Source organism: Rhincodon typus, chromosome 13 (assembly GCF_021869965.1).
Source record: "Rhincodon typus isolate 14 chromosome 13, sRhiTyp1.1, whole genome shotgun sequence".
NCBI classification, from domain to species: Eukaryota; Metazoa; Chordata; class Chondrichthyes; order Orectolobiformes; family Rhincodontidae; genus Rhincodon; species Rhincodon typus.
Window position 1 is genome coordinate 47,427,604 of NC_063344.1, and position 11,357 is coordinate 47,438,960.

An 11,357-nucleotide genomic window follows, 5' to 3' on the forward strand; every position below is an offset into this window, starting at 1 on the left:
TCTCCCCTGAAGTACCTTATCAAACACATATACCACTTAGAAACAATGTCTACATTAAGCCATTGTTGAGCAACTTCATGGAAAGTGTATCTCTCTGTTCAAGTCCAACACATGAATCTGGATTTTATTATATTTTTTCTGGAGTCTGTTTGGTATGTTTGAGAAGGTGGAGGGCGGGAGAATAACAGTGCTGTAAACTACTGTGTATGACTTGTCCTTTGCCTGCCTGTTCACTCCCATCCTCTCTCCCACCTTACGGAGTAGTTTGTGGACTCCTCTTCCCTGGGTTTTTTCAGAACCTCCATAGGCCACTCAAGTGCCTCATTTCACCCCAACACAGGATGTACAATTGCAAAGTCATGATGTCATTAAAAGGTGGCTGTTAATCTTTAATTCCTTTGACTAATTTAATACAAGGAACTTTCTTTAAAAGCAACAGCTTTAAATGTGACAGGATGCTAGGTTTTAAAATGGCTGTAGAAGTCAGCTGACTTTAAGAGAAGCTAATTTTCCACAAACCTCTGACATGGATTAAGAGGAGACATGTCTAGGCAGTCCCCTGCAAAAATTTCACACTTGCCATTGTTTGAAAACCTGGACAAAGCTTAAGGACACTGAACAACAGCCATCTCATCTGCGTGCTGTTGCAGAAACAAAGAAATGCATCAAAAACAATTATGTAAGACATACTGAAGATTCCCCTTCTGTTTTCATGGAATCTGGATAGTTTTTCCTTAGTATGGATAATGTCTATTGTGTGCCATAGCCAGCAGTTACATGATCAAAACCCCACCTGGGAGGAACTAATATTATAGACTTGTCAATTTGATGCAGAAGGATAGTCACATCCAACAGAGTCAGAGCACTGCCACAGTAACAGCAAGAAGAAGGACACCTCACAGAATATGACATTGCCTCTCTCCTCACTCTACAGTTCTCAGCTCGGACACTTTCTGACAAATTGGAATACATCACAGAGTCAGAGAATTAAAATAATTAAAAGAGCTTCAAATTCTATATCTCCCACTCTAAGAAAAGGGCTGATTGCAAATTAAAAGAGATTGTCGTCAGGAAAACAATCAGCTCAGCCACAACCCACATCAGAACTTCAAGGTCAAGATTGAAACTGATAATTCTTTCACTTCTGAGCTTCAACATTTTACTCAATTCTGCCTCGCCTCACCCTTAACTTGTTCTTATTCCTTGAATGACAATGCGTATGTGCATATATTATGGGATTTGGAGCAGGTTTTATCCTTCTATCAAAGTTTATACTTTGTACTGAGTGAATTGACAATAAAACAAACTCCTTAACTTTGATGAACTCAGGAGATTGGTACACAGCTTTGCGCATGGTTAAATATACAGTGAAATGTAACCAAATGCATAACTTAAAAAAAAATCAAATCTCGAGGTGAAAAGAGTGTAATTTGTTTACCTCTCTTAACAACATGTTCAGATACCTAGGGACAAGTGGTTCCAACAAGGACAGATAGGCAAACAGCTGCATTTGTAGATCCATACACTCAACCATAAGAAGTACAGTGATACAATGTGGCCTATTTCAGTCCATAGAGTGGTAGGAATTCACTCAGAAAAGCTATGCTGCACACCACACTTCTCCTACAAGAAAGAACGTACCCACAAGCAAGAATTCAAATCAGAAAATTGTTAAATTGTTCATTGTCTAATGTCTTTGCTCTTTGTAATGTCCAACCACCTGACTAACGAAGAAGATGAAAGGAAGCAACTAGAGCCTCTGGGGTCTAATGGCTTCAAAGAAGACACACTCAGCAATGAAAGAGTGCAATATTAAATAGGAAAAGTGTTTCCTGAAGTTTCAATTTTGTACACCACAGTGCAGAAATCTGATTTGTTTTATGGCTGATGAATAAATGAGGCTGGCTGACCAATACTATTAGAAGGGGACTACTGTTTGAGAATCACAAATAATCAGCCTCAATATAAGCCTGAATGGAGAGTGTAGTCTCAAGTGGGCAAGCAGGGTTCCATCGTATTAAATGGTACTTACAGCACTGAAACCGGTCACTTGACAGATGCATACTCGTGTCCCATGCTAATAAGCTTTGTGTTTTTCAGTCAGTTAACAGAAAGCTGTGTTCCATGCACAGCCACAGGGTAATAAAACCTCATCTTTTGCCAACTTGTGCCTAACCTTGCTTGTATTGGACAAGTATGGCATTATAGTCTACACTTCATGTTAGGCAAGCAGAACTCAGCTTTGACAGGTTTCTCAGTCACTTGATTGAGAGAGTCTTAATAGTATTTGATCATTTTGCATATGTATCAAATCCCTAAAACTTACGAAAATATTGGTTTTCTCCCCAAGATCTTTCTGTACATTAAATTTCTGATTATTATACATCCAACACTATTTCCACTGGATAAGGGTTATTTAGACCCAAAAGGTTGCCAAAAGCTTCTAATGTTAACCTTAAAAAGAGCAAATAAATAATTTTGCAAAGAACCAACTTACTGATGTGAAGTTTGTTTTTGTCTGGCTCTGGTTTTGGTTTTGTGCTTCTTGCTCTTGAAACTGTAAACCTGCAAGATGCTTCTCTAGGGCCTCCCAATCCATGGTTGGAAGCTGTGCTTCTTCTGTAACAAAAGTCCCCGAGGTCTCCAACTGCTTCATGGCCACGCTGCCACTCGTTATTTGCAATGCCTTCTGTAGCTTTGGAAGAGTCTTATTTTCTTTTCCACTGCGTTTAGTTGGAGCTATATTGCCATTTTGTTTCATTTCACCTGTAGTAACAATCGAAGGTACTGGTGGGATGACCTTAACTTCTTGAAATTCCTGTGCTAAACTCCTGCTAGATGCTTTAACAAAGCCATTGTTCTCAGAGTAGTCACCATATTCATTTTCCCACTCTTCTATCACCTTCTTTTTATATTCTTGATAATCCTCATCTTCCTCATAGTCCCCCAATGTGGCAAGATCCAGACTCGGTGAGGATTTGTACTCAGAACATGGTGTCACTTTGTTGGAGCTTGATTCGGAACTTGCTCGGCTACAAGGGTCACTTCCCAAATCCATACCATCTTCCCTGTAATCCTGAGGAGGAAATACAGTACAATTCAATAAAAATACTTTTGGTCACCTTTGCATAATAAAATATTTACCGGAGTTTATTCTCAAATTATTTCTTAAAATTATGAAATTCTTGAATGTTGGCAGACTTTTTGAATACATGACAGATACCAGAGATAAGTACATTTCCTCCTGACAAATAGGATTTGTATTTCAATATACATGGGGTGAATTTCCATGAGTAAACATTTTTGTTGATTATTCAGCTTTTCCACAGCTATAGTACTGCAGTTTCAGTGAGCTAGAGAGCTCCTCCCTTTATAAACCACAGACAGTGCAGATACCAATTGTAGTAATAATGTATCTTGTTTAAAATAACCTCAAAGTTTGAAACACATTTGTTATATTTCAAGCCAGAACAAGGAGGTTTATTTTGAAAATTTAAAATGATTACTTCAATATTGTTCATTCGTGTCAGCTTTACGTATATTTTATGCTACAGCTTCATTTAAGAGATCTATTTTCTTGAAAATATTTACTCCTCCTTTGTTTATTATTACTTTATCCAAAATATAAGACTTAAACAAACAACATCAAATTATTTTGCAGGCATTCACTGATTCCAGTATTTGTTACAAGAGTTTGTTTATTTAGATAAATATTTGCAACTTTGCCTTTAACTTGCACATTTTACCCTAAAGTAACTTTCACAGCAATGCTGTGAGAAAAGGATCACAATCTTTTGGTTTTAGTCACTCCTGTCAAGCAACACAATTAAAGTTTGTCTGGACTGTATTTGTATTTAGAGAATTTACCACTGCCAAGAAACTAAAGCATAACACAAACAGAACAACAAGGTTGACTTAAGCCCAGACTGAGTCCTTTCTGGTTTGAATATTGATTAAATAGAATCATTGACTCAAAGACATATTTGTTTCTGAGAGGGAAGATAATCACCAATTATCACAGAACTTAATTACCTGTGTGGAATCGTAACTCTAAATGTCCCACCAGTTTTCTGCACTGAATTTGTGAATCCAATAGAATGAATCAAGTGCAACACTAGACAAGATCATCAAATTAATTCTAAGTAGTTTTTATCATTTAGGACTTTGCAAATCAGTGACCTCAACTACCAAGAAGGTCAAAAGCAGCAAAAGCATAGAAAACGGGCCCTAGATTCCTTTTAAAATCATACCCCATTCTGACATAAACCTACACTGCCACTCTGTCATGACCATTGTGTCAAAATCCTGGAATTCCTAGCCTACCAGAGCCAAGGCAGTACATTCAGAACCAGGACTCACCACCATCTCTAAATTCAGGCATGGACAATAAACGCTGACCTTGCTGGTAACATCTACACCTCATTAAAGTCTTACTTTTAAGAAAATCAATTAACCTACACCCACTGAAAAAAAAATCTACTCTTGGGAATCCTAGAAATAGGAAACCAGAATTATTAACGATGTCAAAGTAATGCAAGTAAATTAACTACTGGCCTTTGAGTTTTGTGGCCTTGGTTCAAATCTAGCCTGGTCTAACAGGATGAAAGATTCTTCCATCTGCTGACCACAAAGATAATCTATCCAGTTTCCAATAGCATAAGCAGTGATTCTGACCATTGTAGTCAGAAACCAAACAACAGTTGATCTGAAAAATGAAAATGTAGAAATTGAGGATATTTTCTTTCAAAATATATTTCATTCATAAAAATATCTATATAGATATATTGTCACTGAAGCAGTTCAGTTCTGTACAGTAGCATAAGAAGAAACAAACAAACATTGGAGTTTGATGCTATCCAACAAACAAACCAAAGATATTTCTTACTTGAACAAGATTATATTTACATATATTTGAGGCATCAGTACAGCCCAGTAACTGAACGAACCCCAATTTAACTTGAACAGAAAGGCCTCAGACTGTGGTCTTTCCCCACTGCGCCTTGGTGGCAGCAGCCCCAAGCTTTAGTGCATCCCTCAGCACATAGTCTTGGACCTGGGATTGTGCCAGTCTGCAACACTTGGTCAAAGTCAACTACGTGCTCTGGAAGACCAACAGTTTCGGACTGACCAAAGAGCGTGTTTCACCGAATTGGTGGCCCTCTAGAAGCAGTTGATGTTTGTCTCAGTGTGCGACCATACAGCAGAGTCCTGTGTCACAGCGTTGCTCAAGACGAACCTCGACAAAAACAACTGCATCTTCCTCCAGACGTCCTTTGCAAAGGCACATTCCAGCAGGAGATGTGTGACAGTCTCTACACCTCACAGCCACTTCGAGGGCAGCGTGTGGTGCCACAGAGTGTCCGGGCGTATATGAAGGATCTCACAGGTAGTGCCCTTCTCACCACCAGCCTAATGATGTCTTGGTGCTTGTTGGGAATTTCTGGTGATGAGGCATTCTGCCAAATGACTTTGACAGTCTGGTCAGGGAACCATGTGGCAGGATTCACCCTCTTCTTTTCCCACAGGGTGTCATGGATGCTGCATGCTGACCACTTCCTGATGGGACATGTGGTCAAAGGTGTTTTTCTTTGCAAATTTCTCCACAAAGGACAGATGATACAGAACTGTCTAACTACTTGGTGCATTCCACAGCATCGAAGCCAGACACCAGGGCCAGGTAGAACATCAGTACATAGTGCCACTTGGTGTTTGCGTACCGAGGGTCTACGCACAGCTTGATACAGCCACACACAAAGGTAGTCATCAGGAAGAGGGTGGTGTAGGGTATGATCTTCCTCCTTGCTTATCCAGAGCATTGTACATGGCATCCCTGCACACTCGGTCCATCTTAGACCTCCAGATTAAGTGGAAAATGACTCAGGTCACTGCAATGGCGCAGGTTCTGGGAATAGGCCAGATCTGCACCACATACAAAAACCTTACACCCAATGACCAGGTTTTTACTTGCAATGGAGAAGAAGTGTTGATCCTAGAAGACCAGTTTCTGCCTAACCTTGGTAATACGCTCCTCCCAAGTTTTTGCGCATGCCCTGGCCCCTTGAACCATATTCCCAGCACCTTCAGGTTATCTGTCCTAACAGTGAAGGGAATAAAGGATCGGTTGGCCCAGTTCCCAAAGAACATGGCCACACTCTAGCCTCGATTTACCTTGGTTCCCGAGACCGGTTTGAACTGGTGACAGATGGTCATGAATCTATGCACTGACAGTGGATCCGAGCAGAAAACAGTGACATTATTCAAGTACAGCGAAGCTTTGACCTGCAGGCCTCCACTGCCAGGAATAGTCTCCCCTCTCAGGCTTGCATCTTTCCTGATTGACTCAGCAAAACGCTCTATACAACACACAAACAAGGAGATGGTGGGCAGCTCTGCCTGACTCCGGATCTGAACGGGAAGCTTTCTGATTCCCAACCACTACTGATATTGGTGTAGAGCAGTTGGATTCAGTTACGGATTCCTCCCCAAAGTGCATTTTGGAGGGCACATCCCACACATACATGTGCGATATCCTGTCAAAGGCCTTTTCCTAGTCCAGGCTCATGAGACAGGCATCCACCCCCCTGTCCTGCATGTAGGCGATCGTATCCCTGAGGAGCACAAGGGTCTCTGAGACCACCCTGCCCAGTGCAGCAGAGGTTTGGTCAGGGTGAATCACTGGCGCCAGAGCAGACCTGACCCAGTTGGCAAAGACCTTAGACGGGATTGTGAAATCTGCATTCAGCCCCAAAATTGGTCGCCAATTTCTAATTTCCTCCCTCTCCCCTTTCCACTCACACGAGGGTGACGATACCATTCTTCATGGATTTGCACATACACCTGCCAGAAACATACTGTCATACACCTCTAGAAGGTCCTGCCCAATCAAGTCCCACAGAACTGAATACAGTTCGGCTGGTAGACCATCGCTTCCAAGAGTTTTATTCTTTTCTAAGGACTTGAGGGCATTAATTAGCTCATCCAGAGGTTACGGCTGGTCTAGACTCTCCTGCGTGCTGTCATCTAAGACATCGGTGATGGAAGACATAAACAATTGGGAGGCTGCACTGTCTCTGGGTTTCATGTCATACAGCCTGGCATAAAAGGATTTGTTGATCCTCAGGATGTCAGACTGAGATGACATTATCAAGCCATCTTCTTCCTTCAGACTGCTGAGCACAGAGTGTTCCTCGTGCACCTTCTGGAAGAAGAAATGCAAGCATGTCTCATTCTACTCTATGAGATGGACCCTGGGCTGGAAGGTTATCTTGGAGGTCTCTGAGGCAAACTGAGGCTTGCTGACTCCTCACCTCCTGGAGATCCTCCGTATCATCAAACCCCATTGTTTGTAGCAGGAGTAGGTTCTGCATGGTTCTCTGGTGTTTTGTGTGTGTGTACCTATCTCTCTCTAGCCTCCTGAACACCTTTGAAGATAAAGAATCTCTTGATGTTACCCTTGACTGTTTCCCATCAGTCTGCTGGACACTCAAAGATGGGCTTCACAATTCTCCAAGCTATGTAATCTTTCTTGAATTCCTCAATGTTTTCTGGGGTCAGAGTTTCATGTTCAACTTCTATGTTCACTTGCCGGCCTGCTGGTCATCCTGTAGGTGACAGTTGGCCAGCAGGAGGCAGTGGTCAGTGAGGATCCCCAGCTGTGCATCGGCAGATCTGATCGAGAACGTGCAGGATGCAAACAGGAAATCTACCCTTGAACGGATAGACCCACCTGACCGTGACCAGGTATACCTATGGTGTGTGCTGTCTGCAGGGGTGCTGAAGATGTGCAGCTTTGCAACCTTCATTGTTTCCATCAGGAATCTTGAGGATGCCAACCTAAAGATGTCATTCATCCTTGCATGTCAAAGTCATTTCTGACTCCTGGAATTTCATCCCTTCACAGTACAATTTCAATGCAGTTATCAAATCTGTTTAAAAAATATTCAGTGGGTCTCTTGAGCTCATCATAATTTACTTTGATGTTTTCAGAGTCCAGACATTACTAACTACACTATCAAACCATCTAAAAGTTTAACAGCTCGTTATGAAGTTCCATGCAAATCTAAATGGTGAAGGAGGGAAATCTGAATTACAGCCAAGTGCTATAAGCAAGTTGTTATCTGACTTGAATTTATACTGTTAACACTCAGTCTCAGACTGATAACCATGGCATAAATCCAGCCTTAAGGGAAGTGTACAAATGACTCACCAATGAGTTACAACTTTCTTCAAAACTACACACCCATTTTGCCATTTCTACAAGCTAATAATCTTAGAATTAAGAGGATTAGGTGGTACCCGAATTAATATGCCTTGCAAACTTCAAATGAGGTACACTGTGGTGTAATAAACCAAAATTATGAACACTTATGCAGTATTTTGTCCTCTATTGATACAGTTCTAGATCAATTTCCACTACACTTTAAGATTAAAAAGATCAACCTGCGATAGCAATTAAAGCTCCATGAATACACATAAACCACAACACAAAACAGCAACTATAGAATTTAGTGAGCAGAGTTGAAATTTACTACTGATTAATGGCTCAGACTATACCATGCAAACTAAATCTAACAATGTTCATTGATCCTGTTACTCTCAGTTTGTACTCTTGTTCTTACTTGTTTTCTGGACTAAGCCGAGATAGGCTTAACACACCCAGGAGTACAAGGTGGAAATCGCTGAACACTCACTTAATAGGTTTGTAAATCTTACGATGGATCTTTAATTGGACAAAACAGTTCCCATCTGAGACTGAAACTGTTGTATTCAGCCAATCAGCACACCATGATGTCAAACATTGACAGGGAAATGATTTGTTTGACTATCCCACTTGGTGGTAATACATACTTGTATCTCAGACATGCTTGTATATTTTATTTCTGCAGACTGTAAACAAGCACATGACCCACTGGCAGGAAACACATATCAAAAAGGCACGACAGGTCTTCTCTGTGTCTCAACCATTTGTATACATTGTTCTTGTAAAACAGATCAACACTCCTGGGATTATTTTCTTCCCTCATCACCGCTTTGTTTTCTCACCATATATCTGGATACTGATGAAATAAAACATGGAACATTCTGCTTGATTGTTTAGCAGCCGATAATTACACATCACATTCTACAAATTCACGTTAAACAGACAATAATTTAATTTTCATTGCCAGGCACATTTCATAACAGATGCATAATTAAAAATCTGGTAACAAGAATTAAACCATCGTTTTGATGAGGATAAATGCAAATAGCTTCCATAAAGCATTCTGGAGAAATGAGAAACAGATTTGCCCATGCCGAAACATGTTTTATTGCAGTCACACTGTGGATCCTCTTTAAGCTATTCTACACGGGCAGGTGCTGCTTATTCCTGAAAAAAAACACAAGATCTTGGGCCTTCAGGGCCTAAGCTGAGCTTCTGGAGCATGTGTTATGAACCATTTACCAGCGACAGCAGCAAGATAGCTTAAAGGAGATGTACGTTGCAACTGCGGATTTAGCTGGGGGTCCTGGTCCTGGTTAACGTTTGTAGTTTCAGCCCTTCCTTGCCCTTTGCCGATAGCGAGTTACAGAATGCGCATTGGCGGCAAAAGGCCAGAACTCTTGACAAAAAAACAAACCAAAGAAACACAATAATATAAACTCCAGGAAGTTAAAGTGGTTAATCAATCCTCTTTCCTATGATATTAAACTCTTATCTTGCAGTCTTGAAGTTTAATTAAAGGGAAGAGAAAGAAAAGGAACTAGTTAAGATATGTGAAACACCGCAGACGGGGGGTTAGCGGAGAGATCAGCTCCCGGCTCCTCTATCCCTGACTCCAGCTACTTGACTGCTCAGGAACGCACACAGCTGCGGCTCCAGCTCCTGGAAGCTGCCAAACAAAGGGGAACTTCACAGGAAAAGGAGACGGAATAAGAAAAACCTGACTGTGAAGCAGTGCTGTACTTACAACGGGAATGATTCCGGCTCGGCATAGAGGCAGCTAGCGGGGATTAAGAAAGAGGGAGCGGACTCCCTGCTTTCATCTCACCGCCACCGTCCTCTTAAAAGGGAAATGTGCTGGGAAGTACCTTGCTGAAGCTATTCCACACACCTTTTCTTTTCTCTCTGTTTGAAATGTAGCATTTAGCCGACAGTGACAGTTTTATAGTGAAAGTTTAACTAAGTACAAACTGTGAGGACTGGCTTCCCACCTAAAAACAGCGCAATCAAAGCTCAAAAAAGGCAAGGGCTAATGAGTGAAATGAACTCGCTCTGTCGGTATAAGGGGCGACAAGTGATTTTTTTTGCCACACATTTTAATGTTTCCCTTTTAAAGTAAGATTTTGACGTCAGCCAACAAGTATGTGGATTTGAGAATCAGTTCTGGCAGGATGGGTTGGGTGCACCGGGCACAAAGCTCTTCTCTGTCCAGCAGCTGGAGCTGGAGTTTCAGGCAGAGCTCAGCTCTCCTCGCCCTGCGTTCAAGGCGAGCGGCAGACTAAACACCCAATCTCTGGCCACACTTTCAGCTTGTAGCTGGGCGGCATTCTCGCCAAAGTTACATCGATGCAAGTCCTTTTAACCCCCAGCTACCAATTGTGATTCCAATCATAACGCGTCCCACCATACCCCAAAAGCAAAGTGCATTTCTCAAATTTTAAAAACAAAATTTGCTGGAATATGACTGTACAAACTGACAATATTCGGACCTGTCAATGTCTCCAACGTGAAACTGAACTGAAGATGCGGAAAAAAACAAACAGCACAGAACTTGCTGAGATTCTCACCACTGTAGCCAGATACACATACAACTGAACAGGACCAAACATAATGTAACGTCACTATTATAGCCTGCATCCTCTTAAATGACAATACTTACAGTCATTTTCTGGTCCAAAATTTCCCATCAAGTCATTGTCCAGTGCAGATCACGATTTTCTAAGCTGGGCCCCCATAAAAATCTCCTATTCTTTTCCCATGCCTCTGGAACCCATCTTTCCAGGACTCTAGTTTAAAAGGAGATTTTTGCACGGAATGCTCAGCTGATATCTGCCGGCAGCTTGAGGTAGCAGCGATCGAGATAGTTCCGGTGATAAATGTCAGTGAGATGGCAACCGAATGGGCGACGTGCTGCGATGGTGCGGAATCAGTCGCAACCTCCCAAAATGAATTCAGAAGCTTTCCCACTCTTTCCGCGCCCGGCCTTTTTACACGCAGCGACCTTGTATGAAAACGTCTGTCTCGTCTGAATAATTCATGGAAGTTGTTATGAGTGCTTTTCGTTTCCGCGCGTGTTTTAAATCATTCATCGCAGGCTCATGTTGGTCCTTCGGTTTAATTTTTAAGAGCATGATCCGTCATGTGAAGAAGCATCCAC

The 11,357-nt window shown here is 41.6% G+C and overlaps 1 protein-coding gene across 1 annotated transcript; it reads right to left on the reverse strand.

Moving 5' to 3' along the window:
* Window positions 1-605: 605 nt before the first annotated feature.
* Window positions 606-11,114, reverse strand: LOC125484634 (schwannomin-interacting protein 1-like). Its single transcript, XM_048604114.1, has 3 exons — window positions 10,860-11,114; window positions 2,498-3,076; window positions 606-641 (listed from the first exon to the last, which is right to left on the reverse strand). The coding sequence occupies exons 1-3, from the start codon at window positions 10,863-10,865 to the stop codon at window positions 606-608; spliced, it is 621 nt and encodes a 206-aa protein (XP_048460071.1). The 5' UTR covers window positions 10,866-11,114.
* Between the last annotated feature and the right edge of the window lie 243 nt (window positions 11,115-11,357).